Raw genomic sequence first — 22,093 nt, 5'->3', positions numbered from 1 at the left:
TAATAATAAAACAGAAAAGTACTTAATAAAATTTTGAAGATAAAATATCCTTTTGCTGAGTTTGAAGATAAAATTTGTTGTTTGTTTTTTTTTCGCCAAATTTCAGAAAAAAGGAATTTTAATGCTTAAGCAATATTCGGCATATTTTTTTCTCTGGCAATAAAATAAGCCCCACTTTTCCCGTATTGATGAGATGTCATGTGTCATTGAGAGAGAATCATTGAAAGGATGGTTATTCCAAGTGTCAGTGAAAGCAACAAGAAGGAAGAACATGCATTGAAATTTACAGTAAATTGATGCAATTTTTTTCTATTCCATCAAATTAAATATCATTCGAATTTATATTACAAAACTATAGTGCAAGTGTGCAGTTGATACAGTAGTTCAATTATTTTATCCTAAATGTTCGCTTTCAACTCTGTAGCCATCGCAGTCATGAAGGAAGCATGAGATATCCCAGCTTTATCTCAAGATTCTCTATAATAATTTCTGAAACTTTGAGTATTCTTCTCATGAATTTTCTAACCTCCAAAACTTAAAGTTAATAGGCAAATAGTTCGGATAAAATTTCAGTGATAACTCCACCTTTCATTCACTTTCTTCATCACTCTCTCCACTCTCTTGTAATGTCATGTGGTTCAAGTTCTCTTCTAGCGGCGGCAATCCTTCTTCAGAATCACTACCAGATGGATCAGAACATAGAGATGCATTGGGTGTACCTGCGGTGTAGCAGATGACAACTCATTTAGTTTTGACTTGCATCATAATGTGGAAAACTAACGAGATAAGACAGTTTCTTGTCGACTTCAAACAAAGCTCCTTGTAGAATATTTCTTCACGCAGTAAGAAACCATTGTATCATGATATACCTTCTAGGCATGGTGGTTGCTTCGGTATTCGTGAATTACTAGCTAACCAGGAGTTCTGGAAAGAAATCACCTCGGATCCAGTCTGGCAATTGGAATATGCATTAAGTAGCTCTCTGCAGACAACGAACATATATGATTAATAAGTAGCAACATAAGAGATAGCATGTTAGACTCTCCATAAAAACAAAAATCAGTTTGTCAGCTACGTAAGACATATTTATGGATTGCATTAACAGTTAGGTAGACCTACCTATATTCAACATAATCGTTTTGACTAAAAAAAATCCCTGTAACAAAGGCTTTTCAGTTCCAACACAAAAGAGTAGTCATCCGATAATCATGGTTAGAATCACACTTCCAAAAGTAATAGTTGGAAAAGTAAGCAGTGATCGTGAATTTTTTAAGCATTGACCTACATTAGAAGTTAGCAAGATTTTCCTCAAAGTATAAAAATGAATTAGTTTGGCAATAAACATGAGAAGAGCAAGCTACCAGGACTAGTTTCACAATGCATGACGTAGACAAAGGAGCTTCCTTAGGGTAGGGTACTTGTCATACTGTTAATTTTGTAACTAACACATGGTATGAAAAGACAACAACACCATGGCTACTCCTGCACCAAACACTATCTGCCAATTGTTGCACTTATTGAAGCAATTTTTTTGAAGGAAAAAATAAATCATTAAGATATGCACCATGGTGTAATTCTGATGGTAAATTTTCATTATAATGTATCATTTTCAATAGTCTCTCCGAGCGACTATATTTTCTTGCTCACCTAAAACAAAGAAATCCCACATCAAAATTAACACCTTTCCAAAGAATCATGCATTTTACATCCCAGACTGATCAATGTTCATAAATGGTTAATAAACACCTTAATAAGGAATTAACATTGTATTTTTCAGTTAATGGAGGCATAGCACTTAGATATAGGCAACTCAGACTACTAATTTTAAACAGCATCTCAAGCCAGTGCATATACCTGTTGAGAGACAAGAATGAGTGCCCCCACTTGAATTTGCCTAACAGCAGATTTGCTGTGTCCTCCTCACCGCTGACAAAAATGTGGAAGCAAAAATTGAACTTATGTGCATGCTTTCAAATTTTTAAAAACCAAATATTTCACTTGAATTGTACTTCAGAGATGGACATTATATACTGCAAGGCCCATGATCTTTTAGAAATTTTACATGTTGCAACAAGCAGAAACTGGATCGTGCTAAATTCTAATTTCCACCTTTTTCTATTCTAGGTAAAGAATCAAGAAAAAATAAAGCACAACAATTCCGTATAAAGGCATGGTCTTTTTATTTTGGGCATTTAGTTTAATGTTTCTACTTTATATTCAATGGGTATGGTTAATGCCGAGAACTCATCATTTGGGCTCACTGCAAATTATAAGTTGCTTGTGCTACTTTAGCTGGAGGCCTGAACAGCATAAAAAGGCATGCTGTAGAAGATGTCTTACCCCACAGTTTCTTTTATGAACCTTTTAGCTCTAGAAGCAGAGAGGATGTGAAATTCTATTAAAGACTCAATGTGGTTAAATCAGCATAAAGTGCCAATCATTAAGAATTCTACAGTACCAAAAACTCGAAGGTCACAAAGGCACCCACAACTGTGTTCATCAGATCAGCTATCCCTGATAGGTAACAGTTCAAAATCATCTTACATTCAACAATTTTTTCTAAACCACTTAAGTAAACATTGATCCATAATTTGGACCAGCCATGGGCAATAGTTGATGTATGCATTACCTTCCTGTAAAGATTTGCTGTACACAAAGAATGTTGGGTGAAATGAGAATATAGCTCTGATAAATGGGTGGGAAAGATAACTAACACGACTGAATTGATGTCGCAAGTCATGAGATTGATGTTGAATCCTTGAAAGTACCAAAATTCGTTTATGGCCGAACCATAGATCAGAGAACATTTTAAACTAAACTTGACATCCACCACAACAATCTAACAGAAGAGTTAGTACCAGATTATCAAAGCGGCTGACAGAGCCTCAACACAAGATAATTCACATGGACGGCCATAATTCACTGGATTTGCTGCCACCAGCCATGGTACTGCATTAATCAAACCAAAATAACTCAATCTGAATGGCAAAGGTTTATAGGCTATAAGAACCTATAATATATATAAACATGAAATGTGATTAGGCATATCTGTTACACATGCTTCTGTAAACTTATATATCAAGACATAGCCATTAATTATAAATTTCCATGGAATGTGCACTTCCATAGTACCATTCAACTATGTTTATATCGAAATTTTAAAAATAAAAAAATAGAAGAAAAAATATCTATTCATCCCGCAAAGATGAGACCTTCACCATGCTACACTTGAGCTGTGAGCATGCTGACAGCTCAAGAATTAAAAAACATCTTTAAATCATGTGTTATAGCATTTTTAATATTTGGAGTGTCAAATCCCCAAAAAATAGATCAGAATCAAATCATCATTTGCCTTAGTGAATACTAAAACACTAAAAGAAGACACTGATCTGTATTATGTCAAGAAACAAGAGATACAATTGCTAATGGGTATTTCAGGTCTTACAAAGGCGAGGAGCACCACAGCGAAGTTTAATAAAAGGAACATCATCCAGCCGTGCCCATGAGCAATCCACTACAGCAAGTCCTTTTCGCTCAATCAAATCCTGATCTTCCTTGGATACACATTGCTTCCCAACAGGACTGCCAACAAATGCAAAAAAAAGAGACATATCAAAAATTGTGTATTTTAGAATGCAAAACTTTATCGAGCTCTAAAAATGTAGGATGAGTAATGATCCACTAGATCCTTATCATATAATTTTATTGAGAACATTACATGTATGTATCAACAGTGATATTGTAGGAAATTAGAAAAGTAAAAGATGACTTTTCTAAGATGTACCTTAAGACAACACCACCAAAACCATTATTTACACGAAGTTCCTGTAGGATATATTATAAAATTGTTAGTAAACTATGGTAACAATTTATAGTAATGCATCAGAATAATCAACCACTCTATTTGCATTGCCACTGGATGAAAGAAGAGCACATAAATTTGGCTTGGCTATCTTGGTTCTTTATTTGTTAATGGTGGTTAATAATTATTTTGGAAATAAAAATGAGCAGAATACCTTGCCTTGGTTAAATATCAGAAATAAGGTAAAATTTCTAAATACAAGATTCAAATATTTACTGCCAACAGTTGCTGCCATCAAAAAGTATACATAAATGCATGCATAATTCTGTGAAATCATAAAGCTGCACACTTAGCCAATTTCACCCCTTTCCAGCGTGCCAAACTTAACTCCCTCAATAAGCACCTTGAATGGTGGGAAAATCTTCAAAGCTTACCTTTGAGGTAAACGCATAGCACAAAAAAGAACTTTGAAACCTTGGAAAGTTATATATCAATAAAAAAAAATTTTAAAAATAATTCACGGGGAAATGGACAGAAGGCAAGGGGTTGCTAACTTGCTCATTTGCTAATTCTAGCTATGATGCTTCTTTGTTTAGTATAATACTTCATAAATATATAATCCACAGGGAAATGGACAGAAGGCAAGGGATCGCAAACTTGCTCATTCTCAAATCCCTGTTCCAAAATACAATTTACCAAATTGCTAATTCTAGCTGTGATCCTTCTTTGTTTGGTATATATGTCATAATTCTCAAAAAGACAAAACCAGAGTCAACAAAAAAAAAACTGGAACCTCAAACACAATCCACCTATGGGACAGACTACAGAGACTAATTTGGCCACAATTGACAACCTAACCTAAGATTTGCACTCCAAGAAAACCATTCAAATAATAGAACACTTACCCTCAATAATCCAAATCTTGATAGTTTGCGACCAGTACATCTTTTAATGTCGCATTGTCCAAAATCCTGATTTAGCCAAGACATAGAAAGAGTGTAGAAGATGTCTAGTTCAGGCGGCTTAGAAGTGCACATATTAAAACTGTTAACATCCTGCATAGTTTAACACATACCCACATTGCAAGCTTAATCCTTGGAGTATTAGTTTCTTCGTGACCATCTTCTGCAATAATTGACATATATCATCTTGAATAGTTCCAGTTAAAAGGAAGAAACTAAATTTCTCAGAAGCCTATATGTCTATCCAAAACTCATATATGGTATAAAACAATTAACTGAGACAACACAACTCCCAAGAATTTGATGATAAATGATTGCTGAAATTTTGCTAACTGGGCATGCAAAGATCAATATATCGCTTGCTATTGTTAAATCTAATTATACAAATTAGCTGATATGAATACTAATACATCTCAAAAGCTCATAAATGAAAAATATGGTGAAGGACAATCATTACTACAAAAGGCTGTAAAGTAGAGTTCACAGAGTACAAAACAAAACATATGTTTTTTTTTTATAAGTTCATGTCCATGATAATGAACTTTAACTCTTTAAGGTGCCTTGACAATACACAATCTTCTTGCTATTAAATATATGCAGCATAACCCCATTACAGGATCATCATTGTCTTTTCATTTCTAATTTCGAGGATGGAAATCATGTCCAATAAAATACAGACAGTACATAAGTGCACACGAATATAATGATACTACAAGTACCATAAGTCTCATTTACCAAGTGAAAAAACTAAATACCTTCATGTGTTCGCAGCGAACTGTTCAGGTCCTCATTCCTGCAAAATATCATTCATAAGAAAAAGTGATACATAGCTATAGCTATACATAATCACAATACCACTAACCAAACCAACGTAACTATAACCTTGCCGGAATCTATGAGCTAACACAAAGATTCAACGCAATTATTGCAACAAATTTAACTGTCTGAGAAAATGTGAATTGAGAATGGACATCTAGTTCGCAAAGTCGCAAGTGGAGCCACCGCGCCACTTACGAAGCGAATCCCTAATTTTAGAGGAAGAGGAAGAGGAGGTGCAGGACTTACCACTGAGTTCCTCGGCTAGTACCTGCCTGCCCTCGACGATCAGAGCGGTTCCCAGGGCGGCGTGATCGGTTGTATCCCATCGGAGCTGGAACGAGCGGCGCCACCGCCTCAAAGCACAGCAGTGCAAGGGTTTCTTAGGAAACGAACGAGTTGAACCGGTCCTCACTGAACCAAGACCAGTTTAATAGTGGTACAAAAGCACCGTATCAGCCGATTTAAGTCTCAACGGATCGAGTTGGTTCGGTTTGGGTTAGAAATTCAAATCGTTTGTTGGGCTTAACATAACAAAATTAAGGAGATGGTTAATAAAGATGACCAAGTTAATTAACATCAATATTTGTTTGGAAGAAATAGTTAATTGTAAATGAATAAAACATTATTTGATATAGTAAGATTTTATTTACAAGATCAATTAAATAATATATTTAAATAAACTCATGAATAAATTTGTATGCGTATATATTTTAATGAATACATATTATGATTATTTGAAAATAATATTTATGAATCATGTTTGTTAATAAATCTCTTATCAAAATTTTAAATAAAAATTTATAATATTAAATTCACTAATCAATTTAATAAATAAAAAATGGCATGCTTTAAAATATTATATAGCATATTTCAGCATCCATCACGTTTTAACTAAAATTTTATTAGATGTAAAAAAATTCTTGAAAAAAGGAGAAAATAAAAGATTACAAGCCTTATTAGAGGTCAGTAAAGGATTCATTAATTTTTTTTAAAATTCATAACTTAATAAATCAAAATTTAAAGTGCATGAGTAATGTCTTAATAAGAGTCATTGGTCTACAACTTTATTTTTGCACTAATTAAAATTTGATTGAGTGTCGAAATATATTACATAATTTAAAAAAAAAAAACATATCAAGAACTCTAAATAACAGTATAATGCAACCAACCTTTTAAATTTATTTTAGATTTTTGTTCTTCACTCAAAAAACTTTTGACCAAAACTCAATCGATGCTGAAATAACTACACATTAAATAATTATAAGCTAAATGATTTTTACATGTTTTTCTAAGCTTCGATTTTAAAAATACTAATAAGTCGAGGGTACCTTGAGAAAAAACAATTTTGGCAGAGCATTGAATGAAAACTGCTATTTCTACTGTGCATGTTAGCAAGCATGAACCTCAGGTTACAATGCTTCTCCAACCTTTACACTGCATTTGTTGAACAAAGAGGTTCTTTTACTGAGGCTTCAAAATGTCTCAGGTTACAAACTACATAAACTGGTTCAAGGAAGTACATAAATTGGTAATTCATCCAAAGAAGTACATACTTCAAATTTTAATATTGTGTCACGTTTTACCACCAACTCGAAATCCTCGTTGATGACATATTTCTTTCCTCTCTTGTTGCTTGAACACCTGTAAGTAGTAGCAGTAACTTATTAGACTATTTAAAAGGTACAGCAAATTAACTTCAAGCATTCAAGGTATAACTTCAAAAACTGTCATTGATGAATCCTTATTTGTTCAGTAAACAACACAGTGTGAGGACCAAGACGAAATATGCTATTACCTAATTGATTCAAGAAAAAAAAAGAATTAGCGAAACAACTCATGTATGAATTTTGCATGGGAATCCACTATATACCAGTCAAGGATAAACCTGATATGACAATAGTAATAAATTGATGTCAGTGTGTTCCATAATAACCGTAAAGAAGACACTACCAATAATTTTAGTAACATGACTTGGAAGGTAAATCAAATGAGAACTACATTGAGTAGCCAAGGATCAAGCATTGGAGAGGAAGCAAGGAGTATCGTGCAACATTCTATGCGATCCGGTGTGCTATTAACAAACATCCAAGTATGAATATCTTCAAGTCCAAAAAGTCATCCAGCTGGTCTTGGCCTAATCCCGATTCCAAACCACCCTTGAAATTTCTATCTCACAAAACTAATAAAACTCTACTAAGAATTGCTACACAAATCTTAACTAGGAATAAGTGTATCCAAAAGAAACAAATGCTGCTATACATCCAGCTACGACCCTAATAAAGAGAAAGTCCACAAGATAGGCAAAAAGACAAAGGAAGTTAAGTAACAAACCACACTAACCTCTGATGAAAATCAGTATTGATCATTATCAAATACCCAAGGCTCATGGTGAAAAAGCTCACGGCCATTCATCTGAACTGTTCCTGCAGCTATGTCCTCTGCACGTTTTTGAGCTGCTTCAGCTTTTCTTGCTGCTGCTTCAGCATCCTGTTTATGAACATTAACTTGAGATTTAGCCGACAATAATAACTAGGTTAAGTAGACCAATAAGCAATCAAGTGAGCAAAGTAAATAACTTGCATATGCATTCATCTATATGAATGACACAAGAAGCACATGCCTAACAGCCTAAGAGCAAATGTGCATTAATTTAGCAATCAGATAACTGGAGCAATGGAGCTCCAGAGGAAAACCAAAGTAACTAACCCCTAAAATATTAATGAAAATTTACAATGAGGTGAACCGCAACACAAGATGTTCATTATGTTTGGTGTATCTAAGATAATTCAAGAACTAACTTAAACAAGAAAAAGGGAGGGTAAAACTTAAGTAGCTACCTAAATGGCATATGACATTACAAGGTACAACATATAGAACTATATCCGATATAGTCCTTGTTCACAACAACAAGGTCGAAATAATTGGAAGAACACTAAGTCGACAAGTTCAAGGGTTAAGTACTGTAAGAGCACATACATATATGTATACTCCAAGTTTCTCTATACTGAAAACTATTCAAATTGTAGCAAAACTTAATTTCTCATTTCACAATACTATCAAGATTGCATACATCCAGTGTGTCATTACAGATGCCTACCAGTATATTCACTATCTCACTTATACAAACATTCATTTAAGTCACTATTGGTTATTAATCATGCGTAATTGGATCTTAAGTATGCATCTCAGGCAAGATATGCGGGAAAAAAAAACAACTTCCATAGTACAACTAAAAAATAAAAAACACAAGAAACCATATGATACTGCAAATTTTAAAAGAGAAAAGCTCCAACATAAGTGTAAACCTCCCAACAGACAATAGAGTTTCTAGCACTCTACTCTATCTAGGACTCGTGAAACAAATGGAAAGGGATAATGGCGTATAAATCCCAAAGTCAAAACTAGTCGTAAGTACGATAGTAGAGAATACAAACATTGATGCTAAACAAAATATGACCTATTTTCTTTCAGAAAAATAGTCGTATTAGTATTCACTTCTGATGATCGAAATGAACTATCCTGAAAGAGGGAAACGAAATAAGTATCAGAGAGAAAAATTATAAAGATGGAAATCGAATGAAGTGCGAAAGATATAAGCCTCATACAACCAAAATTCCGCATTATTACATAGAGATGGAGAAAACCCCCGATGAAACGATAAACAAACAAAAGAAGGCAACGAATCAAACAATGAGAATGAACGAGTAATGATGAGAACTAATTAAATAAATGTCGAGCACAAAGAGAACAGCAGAAACTCCAAGCAGGCTCACCCTCCAACAATGAAATTCAGAAATATAAATCCATGTAAGATGAAATTGCAGTGAAACAAGATGAACACGAATAATCAAAAACCTTTCGGCGCTTCCACGACAGGAATTGGGCCTCAGAGATGGGAGTTGGAGTCGCCAAACCCCCGACACCATTGCCAGCTTTCTGCGCCTGCTGTTCTTCGGCCCCCATCCGTCGTATCGAGACAAGAAGAGAAGCTGCCCCCACGGGCGGGATCAGCCGGTTATGACATGGTATTCTTGCATCATGAGTCGGGAGGTCAAAGGTCTGCGGCAGCAATTGTGATAATATCAATATCTGTCCGTGCTAAACACCTAAGACCGCCATGTCATAACTGGGCCCGTATTCACCGTGATTTACTCCCTCTCATACTTGTGGGGCCGGGGTGAGGGGGCCGCTGGGTTGGCGGTTCCAACCTTTTGCATCATGAGACAAGAAGAGAAGCTCGATTTCCTTCTGCCCTAATTTAACGCCCTGGACATATTTGCAAAAGAATCCCTTAACTATTTTACTGTTCGCCCGACCCCGCCAAATAATAAAATCCCATCCAAAGACTGGAATTTGGATGCATAAAAAAAAAAAACTTCTTCAAAACCAAAATCTCCTCTGTCTTCTCCTCCTCTTCTCCCTTTCCCTTCTCTTCTTTTCCTCCTGTTCCTTCCTTTTTCTCTCTTCCCTCTTCCTCTTCTCTTCTTTCTCTTTCCTCTTCTTCTTCTCCTCCCTTATCTTCGTCTCTTTCTCCCTTCTTTTCTCTGCCTTCTCTTTCAACTTCCGGGCCTCCTCTTTTGTCTGCCTCTTTGCCTTCGGAGGTTTCTGTCCAAATGTGAAGCACATCATACGAGTGAGCGTGCAGAATGATTCAATTGTTGATCATGGGGATGTATTTATATTGATAGGAGATTTGGCTTTTGATTTCGCTTTGTTCAATTGTTGGAGAAATCGAGGTGCAATTTCATGCGTGGTACTGCTTGTAGCCGGCTATCTCTTAACCCGTCACGTTCATTGCAAGGATGTGTAAAGAAGCATATGGAATCTGAAACCGAAATATACATATATTTTATGAAAATGAAGAAAATTTTAAAATAAAAATATTTGAAAAAAAAATAAAGAGACACCGAAATAAACCTTTTTGATTTTTTTTTATGAAGGAATTTTTTATTTGTTCCTTCTTTCTATTGTTAAAGAAGGAAGGGGAGCTCTGACTACCCCAGACAATGCAGAAGGCCTTGGACAACCTGATAAATCTCACAACCCGCATTACCAGAGCCACAATCACTTGAAGTGCAGGCCCCCCTCTTTTTAATAAAAAATACGGGCTTCTGCCAGTGCCTATGCAGTGTAGGACTGTTTAGCTAAAACTAAAGATATAGCACGGGAAGGATCGATAGCCTTTCTTAGAAGTAACAAACTAAGGACTAGATGCTTTAGTCTTCGGATCTTCACAATCACAGGAATTAAAATGGAGAGTAAAACTCAAGACTTAGTACCTAGCAAATTGAGAAGCGAGTGTTTTTTATTCAGATTTTCACTGCATAGAAAGAAGGTAGCAAAGGGACTACCCCTCAGTACATCACCTGAAGAAGGCCAGTGCTAAGGAGGCTGCATTGTTGCTCCTGCATTTGAGACAAATAGTTATTCTCTGCAAAATATGGAACCAGATAATATTGAATCTGGACCACCTATCTCGCACGATGATGGTCTAAAAACTTAGCATCCTATAGTTGCTCGTCTGATTTGAAACAAAAATCTCTATAAATACGTTGTATCTGATAATCAAACTGCGAATACTTGAATGACCATTTAGCACCCTTCTATGCATCTGGGGGTACCCTTATGCAGCACCCGGGGGCGACAAAGAGCCTTCTCCGAATCTAGAAGAATGTTGAAGATCAAGATGCTGTAGGCAGAATCTATTGATTCTAGCGGAACAATTTGGAAAGACTAAAGCCCATTTACGCAAATTAAATATGAAAAATGAGTTGAGAGGATTTGCAAAAGCATCATTTTATAACACACCATTGCATAAAACAGATTTTTAATGTTTATAATGCGCACAGATAGATATTCCCAGAAACTGTAGCTGGAGGGCCCAGTTTAGGAATGGTCAATCAGCTTTTTCTAACAGCAGGTCGATCATCCAAGTCGACCCTTTTTTACAAGAATAAAGACAAATCACGACTGCAGAGAAGTCTCCCTAATATTAAATAAACTAATGATCTTCACAATGACATATTTATAGTTTTCAGTATCTCAAAGCAAAAAAAATATCTATCACACAACAAAAAAATGTAATACCATTTACAAAAGGTCCTTTTTGTAAAAGGATCTTAGTTAAATACTAATTTAGATTTATTTCTAATTTTAGGACCTGACCTAGAGGCTAGACTTTACACGCTACCCACCCAAGATAGGATGAGTTTCACGTGGCATGTCACCTCCCATCTCATCAGGTCACATCTCATCAATTCCGTTCATCCAGTTTCCAATGGGATTTGATGGCCTCGATTCCGTTGACTTATTAACAGTTGACTGCCCTACCAATACTAACATCGATAATTAAAATATATATATCTGAGCTGGCAGAAAAGCTCTCGATTTTAATAGCACGTACGCATACACGTGTACGTTTGTCGCCACGTCAGCGCCATTTTGCTGGTCTTCAGGGAGGGAGGAAAAGACGTTTTCTGCTTGTCTTGGGAATCCATCCATTTGTCGCATCGCCAGCTTCATTCTCTTCTCTGTTTGCTTCTTGTTCTTTTCCTGAGACCGCCACGACAAGGACTTGATGGGAAGTCATGAATCGATCAGAATCACAGTGGACCTTTTCAATTCTCTCGTCACCGTTCCTTGTTCTTATCACTCTTTTGGGTTTGTTTAAAGATTTAAATCGCCGGCTGAATAAAAAGGGTGTGTGAGTGTGATACAACGTCGAGGAGCTCCAAATGATGAGACATCGAAGGAACAATGATTGAACTACTCATTCCCATCGATACTGAATCGAGAAACTATGAATCTGGTCCACGGAGAAATCACAGGAGTAATAGTATCGAATTCTCTGCTTCATAGTTCATACCGATATATATCATGGTGCTTTTCGAGCAATGCCTTAAATTTGCCTAAATATTGTCATTGTTTGTCGTCCTCGGCGGGGAGAAACAAAGAACGCGCACAAAAAACAAGAGAGGACCCTCTACCACTGCGACCGAGTGCGACGAATGACTATTCATCTACCCAAGTGGAAAAGAGCACAAATGGACCGGGCAATTGGACCAAGGAATGATGCAAAAGCTTGCTCCCTCCCTGCAATTACTACCCAAGCAGCAACGACTTAATGGAGAGTAGACGAGAACAGAGATGGAACGAAGACAGAGACAGAGGTACGTGATGGGATAAGGAACTAAACTAGTCCTATCTCTCTCTCCTTCTTCTTACCTCGGACGCAGAGCCCTGCGATGGCGGAGCTTCAGCTTTAGGCAGAGGCCTCATCAATGGAGGGAGCTTCAGCTTTAGTCTAAAACAGGGCCTCGAGGCAAATGTCAATGTGGGATCACAGGTCCTGCTTCACCCTCTTCGTCAGTCGGCCTCATTTATTGCTTCATCGCGCGCTGCTCATGTTTGAACCTATAAGAGAATGGTTAAAAGGGTGTTTTTAGAGTGAAAACGATTAACAGGTTTACATGGTCAAAAGGTGGAGCAGAGGCTTGTATCTGTGTTTTTCAAGATTTTATATATATATATATATATATAATTTCTCAATTGAGGTATTTTAAATTATAACACTGTTACTGGGCGATTGATTTTTACGATTTCTTAAAATACGTATTTATTTTTCATTTTACCCTCCCATTAATTACCATGGTATCGCATTCAAATGGTAACTGCCATACTGATATGGTATAAACTTTAAAATTGATAAGGCCTGTCACGGGTGATCTTAAAGGTAATGTAAAATAGTGGTTAAAATTGGAATGAGATGATAACCAGAGTCAGAATATATATAACTGAATGATTTATTCTTATCAAAATTTAGCTTCTCATTTAGTACAGACATTCGTGGATCCAAAAGTTGGTCAGGTTTAAGAGGCTTAGGTCTCTATTTTTCACATAAAATGTTCTCAAAATACATCAAGTCGTCCTCAATACCGGTCAAACTTACGAGGTGCAGATCTTCATTCTTCAAATATAAGTCTGTCAACATACGATTGGTCAATTTCAAAGTTTGTCGGACTTAAAGGACTTAGTTCACTGTTTTTACAATACAACTCTCAGTATATAATTGATCAGACCAAAAGTCGGTCAAACTTGAAAGACTTGCTCCCATTTTTACAATATAATTCTCAATATATAGTCGATCGACTTGAGAGCTGGTCAGACTTCCAAGACGTGGTTCCCCATTTCTTAGCACCAAGACACTCTATATACGGTCGATTGACTATGAAGTTGGTCGAACCTATGGAGCTAAGCTCTCCACTTCTCATGTGCTAGTCTCCCGTCATACAATGGTTGACTACAAAGTCGACCAAACTGTCTCTAGAAAATAACATTGTCAAAGAATCATAACAACTACTTATCAAAGAATATTCTGTTATCATAGCATATACATGCGGGAAACCTTCCTTTGAGGTTGTTCGTATAACTTTCATTGTCTGGCGTTACTCGGCATATTCTGACATCAAGCATTCTCAGCTACCTCGTGAGTACAGAGATTACACAAGATGGTTCATATATCTACAACGGAACCTTCCGCGAAGGATGACCGTACATATTCAGTATTCGAAATATTTTGAGATCAGATATTCAGTATTCGACATATTCCGCGAAGGACTAACACCTTATGATTATGGAGTTTCTAAGGGTTAGTATAAAAAAGGATTTTCTTTGTTGGTCATGTATGTATTTTTACATATTTGGACAACATTTTACTATACGTTCTTATGCACAAGTGTTTACTGTACATTTTCTTCTTCATTTTCACATGGCTCCCATACTGACTTAAACATCGAAGTATCTGTATCAAAGATCTCCTTCATGATTTTTGCTCTAACATTTTCCTTTGCTCATTTTGCGGTGTGCACATGAAGGAGTGTCTGGTGTCATATATTCTCCATCTTAGAGTCTTCTCCCAGTCAACAACAGAATCATTTGTTCAGCACATCATCTCTATGGATTAAAAATCAATACCAATATTATATTTTGAAAATCAACACTATTGTATTGACTTTTGAAATGTAATATCATGTGATTCTTTGGACTGAAGAATATGAAAATAATGAAATTCGATGAAAGTTCATCTTTATAGACCGTCAATACATTTATTAATTAAGATTGTTACTGAATTCTCCCCTAATGATATGGAAAGCTTGTAAGAGAGCTATTAAAGTAGAAGTATCATATTTTTTTTTCTTAATAAAATAACACAGTCATTGACAGGGAGGATAAAATAAAAACAAATAGAAAATTTAAAAGTTAAATTCATATTTTAAAAGTTTCATAATTTTAAATGCGAGGTCCATTACTGTTTTTATAAACTAATTTATTAAATGATATATTTGACTTTTCCATTTCACTGTGCTGATTATGCAGTGTAAAATATAATATTTTAAGTTATAGGAGTAAAACGTAAATGCAAAAAGTACAGGGGTACATGGATTTTTTTTCTCGTAAAAAATCATATTCACTTCAGCAAAAAAAAAACAAAAACAAAAAAAACCCACAGCCTCCGCAACTGCCCCACAGGATCGAAAGAAAAATTAAAAGAAAAAAAAAAAGAAAAAGAAAAAAAAACATATTCACGTTTCACGCTGTGTCGCTCTGTACTTGAAACTGATATAAATAACACGGAACAGGATTTGAGTTTGCGGAGCAAGGGGCCGATCTTCCTCCCCGACACGTTGCTTTCACCTCCATCGATCTCATTCTCTAACATCGTCCCGGACCTTTCCCACTCCACCTTTTGCCGCCCGTCCTGTTGCCTTTGCGGCCATGGAAGTCGATGGTGGAAGAGGCAGGCGCCGGTTATTAAGTAGCAGGGAGTCGAGTCCAGACCGAGCCAAACTCGCCTACGCCCAGCAGCAGCAACCTCCGCCGCCCCCGCCGCGCCCGTTGCCGCAGCAGAGGTTCGCCAGGCCTCTCCGTAAGCTTCAAGTTGTTTACTACCTCTGCAGGAATGGCCAATTGGAGCACCCCCACTTCATCGAGCTCCCTTACCTCCCGAACCACCACCTCCGCCTCAAAGGTCCATTAGTTACCTCCTTCCTCTTCCATTTTAGTCTCCTCGTTGAGCTCACGTTGACCCCTTCTCTTCTGCAATAGATGTGATTGAGAGATTAACTCTTCTCAGAGGCAAAGGCATGCCTTCGCTCTTCTCCTGGTCTTGCAAGAGGTAGTAGTCAATCCCTGTTTCAGTGCTTGCTTATTTGCGTCTGTGATTTTATTTTATTTTTGATATCGTTACTGATCTTTAAAGGAGCTACAAGAATGGGTACGTGTGGAATGACTTGGCCGAGAATGATATAATCTACCCCGCCGACGGCGTCGAGTACGTGCTCAAAGGCTCTGAGATCTTCCCCGGCGCTTACGGTCTCTTCCTCCTGATTTTAGAGATGATTAATTCAGAGTTTTTTGAATAATTTTTGATCAATTTTACTTGGAATTGGGAAATGGTAGATCGTTTCCAACCTATTCCGGCGAGCAGCAGGCAGATAAAAGCACTTCCGGCGCCTCGAAAGCTTCATTTGGAATTTGTCGACGACGATGACGCAGAGGATATGGAGCAAGGAGCAGAGGAGGAGACGGTGGTGGGTAAGCGCACCGTCGGTGAGAATATGCGCGTGGGATACCCGCGTCGTACCTGCGGGGTTTCCACGGAGGAAATGGAGGGAGTCGACTGCCGGACGGCGGCTCGAGCGAGTCGCCACCACGCTCCCACCGAGCTTCCCCTCGATGATTCCTCCCCTCCGTCGTCATCCTCCTCGGACAAGCCTCGCAATCAAGCTTACCCCGCCGCAGCTACCTGCGGCGGCGTCTCTCAGAGGTTCGATGACGTCGACCCGGCGCCGGAACCGGTTTTGTCGCGCAACTCGGTCCTGCTCCAACTGATCGCCTGCGGCTCGGCCGCGCTCAAGGGAAGAGGCACCCAGAACAGCGGAGCAATAAAGGCGGCGTCGGCGGCCGCCAACTCAGCCTCGGACGCAGCCGCAGCTTCCGCCGGTTGCGTGCGTCACAGCGCGGCTAGTCGACTCACGGCCCGAGCGGCAGACGATGACGAGTCATCGCGGTGCTACTCGGAGAACCCTCGCTACTGCCACCCCCTCGTCGAAGACAAGGAGTACTTCAGCGGCAGCATTGTCGAGGAGGGAAGCAGAGGAGGCGGCCCGCCGGAGCCTATCCTCCAGAAATCATCCTCTTACAATGAAGAAAGGTTAATTATTACACTTCAAGTTTTGCCACCATTAGTTTTGCCTAAATTCAATCTTCATGACATTAACCTAATTCCTTGATCTTTCGATCAGTATTCTGAGATCAAAGTTTTAAAAAAAATAATAAAACTGATAGGAACTCTAAATTTCTTCCTGTATTTACACAAAGCAGCTTTATGAGAAATCAACTGTTGCAAATTGAATCACTGTTTGCATGCAAAATAGTCCTTCTGAAAGTTAAAAAAAAAAAACAAGCTGCACGTTCTGGAAGCGATGCTTCGGCCCACAGCTCTGTTTCGGCTTTGGAAAGCAAATTTTAACTCTCTTTTTCACTGTTTTTGAAAGCTTAACTTTAGAAGAATAAAAAACATTGTTGATATTGCAGCAGCTCGAAGGTGGGGATCGGCGTAGAGGAGGAGAGAGCAGGGAAGGAAGTGAAGGGGAAATGCATTCCAGGGAGGAGGAGGTGCTCTGGCAAGCAACAGTAATGGCAGAGGCAGCAACAGTAGCAGCTTTCAATTAATCGAGGAGGAAGACGCAGCATGGAATTTGTGTGTGTTTGTGTGCAGTGCCACTGCACTTTATTGTGGCTGGCATGCAGTGAGATGAGGAGTAGTGTGGCATTTAATGAAAAAGTTGGTCTGAGCCTGAGAATATGGAAAATCTTTCTGTGGATTCTACTGTGGATTCTGCGTTTAGTAAGTCTGTGCTGGGTCTTAGGTTTCTTGTGTGGATTAGCTATTATCTTGCCTTTTATATATATATATATATATATATAAATTACTTTGGGAAGTGTTTGTTTTTTTCCTTCCTGGATTTGCATTGCAGGGCCGTATGTTGTGGACATAGAGACTCTATCACGTGAAGGGTCTCTAAATAGTCTCTCTGTTTTGAATTTTCATTTCTTTTTTAAGCATCAATCTAGTGTCTCTGTTTTTGTCTTTTTTAGGGTTTCTAAACAAATCTTTGGCTTAATTTACTTGGATTCTTTACCACTCGTTCGTCCTGCTTCATCGGATTCTTTGCCACTCTAATCATTAGTCAAATTTGGAAGTAACTTTAGTGTGTTATCCTTTGCCACTCCACATACACAAATCGCTAGACTTGTAGTACTGCCTCAAATTTTAGACAAAAATTAAGGGGTGCAATCCAAAATAGAATTCGAAATTAAACCTCATCTGGTTTGAAGAAGCACTTCTGCTATCAAAATGAGTATTAGTAGACCTCCCATGTTCAAATCAGTAATAGGTAGAAAATGATAAATAATAATATGAATAAATAGTGAAAATTACTATTTACCTATGCATGAATCTTAAAATGTTTCCAGAAAAAAACAGAGCATAAAGAAGTTTTGATACATTTTCTAAAATGGGTCTCTAATTTTGGCATTTGGCAAAGAGGAAGCTTTTGATATAAAACTTGTATATAGAATATTACTATCCTTCGTGACACAAAAAGCCAACAAAGAATATGAGATTGTTGGGTTGGGAGGGCCCACAACCTACTTATCTAGTAAATCGACAGAGTTTTTTCAATGACTCGGTCGGCAATCGCTTGGTCGATCGGACATATAGAATATCGTCGAGGACTCATCCCTTACTCGGCCTATCGATTTTAACCAAAGAGTTCAGTTGGACCGAGCGTTCATTCTGTCCTATCGGACCGTAGTGTCGATCGGCTAAACTGCTCAATTGAGCTATTCAGTTGTGTTGTATTAAAAAAAAATTTGGCCTTAGAGAGTGTTGATTCATCTTAAGTTATTCGTCCATATTGAGAGGCTTGGTGTCCGACTGATCTGATGGTTTGGTCAGATAACCTCTTGACCCAATGGTCCGATTGACCCATTGGTCCGGTCAAATAATCTCTTGGTCGTTACAATTGACTACATTGACTTCAATAATTGACTTTTTTTTTAACTTTAATCATCATATCAGTCGACTTTGACTTTGACCTTGACCTGACTTAAGGAACCCCACCTTCCCACCTTAATCTTTATATCAAAACGCTTTAAAATTGATGCACTATTATTGACCTTCTTACATTGTGACAAAAGATGAATACGTTCGCCCCCAGCGCCCCCGCCAATCCGTCCCAGAGCCAACATGGAGGAGGTAAATCACGGGGCGACTACTAGGGTTGACCTTCTTACATACAACATCATCTAGATGCTAATTTACTTGGTTTCACTTCTAAATCTGTCTATAGAGGACAGGTCTCAGACATTGTGGCAAAAGGCGAATACGCTCGCTCCCAACGTCCCCGCCAACCCGTTGCAAGGCCAACACAGAGGAGGTAAATCACGGACGGCTACTAGCCTTTGGAATAGTGACTAACACATAAAGGAAGTATTTACTTCGACTTTGCCGAGATTCGAACCCTAGATTTCATTATGACAATACCTCATGTGCTAGCCACCATACCCATTCAAGGAGACGGGCAGGTCCAGACATGGGGCAACATGAGGAGGCAGAATAATATTTTCATTCATCCAAGTTCAATTTCCATATAGGGCAATTAGCGCTCGAACTATTAGGATAGTTGGGCCATTATCTGGAGCCACTATACTTCTGGGATTAATCGGACCAAATATTTAGTTATCTGAACTAATAATAAAAATAGAGGAGGTGGAGAGAATTAACTATGATAGCACCAACAATTCCAAGAGAGGACAGTAATCCTAGAAAAACAATAAGTAAATATTATTGTGCCACATTTTGATATGTGACTGTGCTGTTTGGTTTTGCATTCTGTCCGAACCTTATTTTGAGTCTTGGCATATAAAATATTTATATGTTTTTCTTATCAGCTTGTTGCTTTTGCCTTATCATTCATTTCTTTATAGACATAACTTGAAGGCAAAAAAGACCTAAAAAAGACAACTCAATTTTGGAGCTTCTCCCAACAAGCAAGCAACCGTACGTAACTTCCCTCCTCTGCCTTGCAATCCACACCATCTCAGCCGCCGGATGGAAAACTAGCGGCTGTGATCTCGTTCTTCTCACTCTAACCTTGTTGCTTGGCTTGTCAAAAGGAACTACTTTTCCTTTGAAGTAACAACTAATCCGGTAAAGACTTCAAACTTCACTAATAGATGCCAAACAAATTTAATAATAAATTTTTTTTAAAAAAATAAAAATAATAAATTTTAAAATGTATACATAAAATATTTCGTTAATCATCCATTGTTTGACCACCTCACTCACCCCAAAGCCTCAATGATTTCTTCCTTAAAAACTTCAGCCAATCACGTTTCGCCATCTAGCTTCCACAACTTAGTCTTCAATGTCACTAGGATCATCCAACCGCCAGCGTCCCAATAACAAATCGACAACTGTCGATTTAAAAGCCATTCGAATCTCGTCGGCCAATCAAAATATCCAACGGAGTAACGACACGCGTCCTGACTAATCAGCCGTTGCTTCCCGCGACGATCGCAGTTATAGTACACGTGGCGTCTATCCATTCGCCAAAGGGGGAGTAGGATCCCTATTAATACCTAAAACCGGTCTCCATTTCACCAGGGAGAAAGCAACGAGCGAAGAAAAAAAAAACACCATTGCCCACCCCATCGGTGAGCTGAGAGATTCATTCGCGTGTAAGAAAAGGTTCGATCCCTAATCTGATTCCGCCTTCTTCGATCTCTAATCGTTAGTTTTCCTACTTTTTTTTTTCTTTTTCCCTTTCTGGTTTCTGTACGATCAGATCCAGGTTTAGTTTGAAAGAGGGCTTTTTCAAACCCTCAGGTTGATTTCGATCGTTTGTTTAATTTGTTTTTTGATCGGAAGATCTACTTTTTAGCACTAGTTCTCGTTTTCGATCTCTTTCTTGTTCGCGATCTGCAGCTTTTTAGCTTCTTTTCCGCCTCAGTAGGTTAATTGTTTTAGGAAAAGCGGTAGCTTTGCGTTACAGATCAGACATGGCGACAGCCATGGATTCGTACAGTAGTCTGCTAGTTTTCTCCTCCTCGGATTCATTGAGAGAAGAGGTTGGGCCTTCTATTGAAGCTTCTTCCTCCCCTGTTCCACTCTCCTCGAGTTTCTCCTCCTTCTATCCTTCTCCAAACAGTAGTTTCGATCTGTCCATGCCTGTTGGATACGGCTCCGAGATGGTTCCTCAAAACGCCAACTCGGTCGAGTTAAATTACCTCTCCCCTGCTCAAATCCACCAGATCCAGGCTCAATTCCACCACGGGAACCAGAGGAATCCCCCGATCGCTCCCCAGCCAAAACCCATGAAGCGCGCGGCGTCGTCGCCGAAGCCTGCCAAGCTCTTCCGCGGGGTCAGGCAGCGGCACTGGGGCAAATGGGTGGCGGAGATCCGCCTTCCCCGCAACCGCACCCGCCTGTGGCTCGGCACCTTCGACACAGCCGAGGAGGCTGCCTTGGCCTACGACAAGGCCGCGTTCAAGCTCCGCGGCGACGGCGCAAGGCTCAATTTCCCAGAGTTCCGCCGCGGCGGGGCGCACTTGGGGCCGCCCCTGCACCCCGCAGTGGACGGCAAGCTCCAGGCCATATGCGAGACCCTGGGGAGCATCAGGAAGCGGGAAGCCTCTCCGTCTTGCCCGGTGGCCAGCGAGGGCAGCATGGAGGACAACAAATCCAACTCTTCGTCGGACGAAGGCGGCGAGTCGTCGTCAGCTGGGTCAGCGATGCTGCACCTGGACTTCACAGAGGCGCCGTGGGACGAGTCGGAAAGCTTTGTGCTGCGCAAGTATCCGTCGTGGGAGATCGATTGGGACTCCATTCTCTCCACCGATTAGCATCGGTTTGTGGTTCGGTGGCTCCTTGCAAATGGTGTTTTAGACATTTGCATGGCCTCTTCTTCTCATTAGTAGAAATTATTGCAGTTGAATGCAGGAAAACCTCATGGTTTGCTGATTTTTTTGAAGCAAAACCATGTAGTTTGTCATCTTCTTTGCAATTCTCATTTGTGTATATTTGTGATTTGGTAAAATCTCTGCTGTGTATGATATATATCTGCATTAAAAGGTCTAGACTGTTGTTTAATTACTATAAACTTTTGAGAACTTTCTGAAGTGAGAATTTTGTGCATTGTCTTTGGCTAAGAAGTTACTTGTGGGAGAAAAATAACTAAGCCTTGTAGCTCAAGTTCAAAGCTTTGATAAGGTGACACAGGATCAACTCAAATTTTAAAAGGTCATGACTTTTGACTAGGGATTTAGAATCAGGTTATATCAGTGGCCGCACGTGTAGAATTTCAAAATCTACATTATTACAAAAACTCATAATTGTCAAATTTCAGACCTAAATTCTACTATTTAGACCCTTCTAGGAGCATCT

The 22,093-nt window shown here is 38.7% G+C and overlaps 3 protein-coding genes and 1 long non-coding RNA gene across 6 annotated transcripts; 2 read left to right on the top strand and 2 right to left on the bottom strand.

Annotated features, from left to right (window-relative positions):
* Nucleotides 1-282: 282 nt before the first annotated feature.
* On the bottom strand, nt 283-6,008 carry LOC122021203 (18S rRNA aminocarboxypropyltransferase-like). Its single transcript, XM_042579290.1, has 10 exons — nt 5,830-6,008; nt 5,520-5,557; nt 4,878-4,927; nt 4,708-4,773; nt 3,785-3,825; nt 3,446-3,582; nt 2,859-2,949; nt 1,855-1,926; nt 870-982; nt 283-719 (listed from the first exon to the last, which is right to left on the bottom strand). The coding sequence occupies exons 1-10, from the start codon at nt 5,907-5,909 to the stop codon at nt 589-591; spliced, it is 819 nt and encodes a 272-aa protein (XP_042435224.1). The 5' UTR covers nt 5,910-6,008; the 3' UTR covers nt 283-588.
* Nucleotides 6,009-6,961: 953 nt separating this feature from the next.
* Nucleotides 6,962-9,748, bottom strand: LOC122020976. 2 transcript variants are annotated; one of them, XR_006122396.1, is made up of 3 exons: nt 9,041-9,059; nt 7,924-8,070; nt 6,962-7,224 (listed from the first exon to the last, which is right to left on the bottom strand). It is a non-coding gene; the product is annotated as an uncharacterized LOC122020976 (long non-coding RNA). The 2 variants fall into 2 exon arrangements; XR_006122395.1 differs by lacking the exon at nt 9,041-9,059 and adding an exon at nt 9,439-9,748 and having other exon boundaries at nt 6,963-7,224.
* Nucleotides 9,749-15,226: 5,478 nt separating this feature from the next.
* On the top strand, nt 15,227-17,517 carry LOC122018740 (protein SOSEKI 2-like). 2 transcript variants are annotated; one of them, XM_042576149.1, is made up of 5 exons: nt 15,227-15,610; nt 15,688-15,757; nt 15,842-15,954; nt 16,042-16,795; nt 17,182-17,517. In XM_042576149.1, the coding sequence occupies exons 1-5, from the start codon at nt 15,358-15,360 to the stop codon at nt 17,279-17,281; spliced, it is 1,290 nt and encodes a 429-aa protein (XP_042432083.1). In that variant the 5' UTR covers nt 15,227-15,357; the 3' UTR covers nt 17,282-17,517. The 2 variants fall into 2 exon arrangements, with proteins under 2 accessions (XP_042432083.1, XP_042432082.1); XM_042576148.1 differs by having other exon boundaries at nt 17,179-17,517.
* A 2,799-nt stretch (nt 17,518-20,316) lies between these two features.
* LOC122021320 (ethylene-responsive transcription factor RAP2-4-like) lies at nt 20,317-21,809 on the top strand. The gene has a single exon (XM_042579437.1). The coding sequence runs from the start codon at nt 20,710-20,712 to the stop codon at nt 21,550-21,552; it is 843 nt and encodes a 280-aa protein (XP_042435371.1). The 5' UTR covers nt 20,317-20,709; the 3' UTR covers nt 21,553-21,809.
* Nucleotides 21,810-22,093: the final 284 nt, after the last annotated feature.

This window comes from Zingiber officinale, chromosome 9A (assembly GCF_018446385.1).
Source record: "Zingiber officinale cultivar Zhangliang chromosome 9A, Zo_v1.1, whole genome shotgun sequence".
In the NCBI taxonomy this organism is placed as follows: Eukaryota; Viridiplantae; Streptophyta; class Magnoliopsida; order Zingiberales; family Zingiberaceae; genus Zingiber; species Zingiber officinale.
This window is presented reverse-complemented; position numbering and strand designations above follow the sequence as displayed.

Excerpts from the sequence above, each read along its gene's own strand:
- LOC122021203 (XM_042579290.1), bottom strand. The coding sequence starts at position 5,909 with ATGGGATACAACCGATCACGCCGCCCTGGGAACCGCTCTGATCGTCGA. Across the intron at positions 4,928-5,519 it reads TTCGCTGCGAACACATGAAG|AAGATGGTCACGAAGAAACT; the intron begins GTATTTAGTTTT and ends CAATTATTGCAG. Across the intron at positions 4,774-4,877 it reads GGATTAAGCTTGCAATGTGG|GATTTTGGACAATGCGACAT; the intron begins GTATGTGTTAAA and ends TGGCTAAATCAG.
- LOC122018740 (XM_042576148.1), top strand. The coding sequence starts at position 15,358 with ATGGAAGTCGATGGTGGAAGAGGCAGGCGCCGGTTATTAAGTAGCAGG. Across the intron at positions 15,611-15,687 it reads CCACCACCTCCGCCTCAAAG|ATGTGATTGAGAGATTAACT; the intron begins GTCCATTAGTTA and ends CTTCTGCAATAG. Across the intron at positions 15,955-16,041 it reads GATCTTCCCCGGCGCTTACG|ATCGTTTCCAACCTATTCCG; the intron begins GTCTCTTCCTCC and ends GGGAAATGGTAG.
- LOC122021320 (XM_042579437.1), top strand. The coding sequence starts at position 20,710 with ATGGCGACAGCCATGGATTCGTACAGTAGTCTGCTAGTTTTCTCCTCC.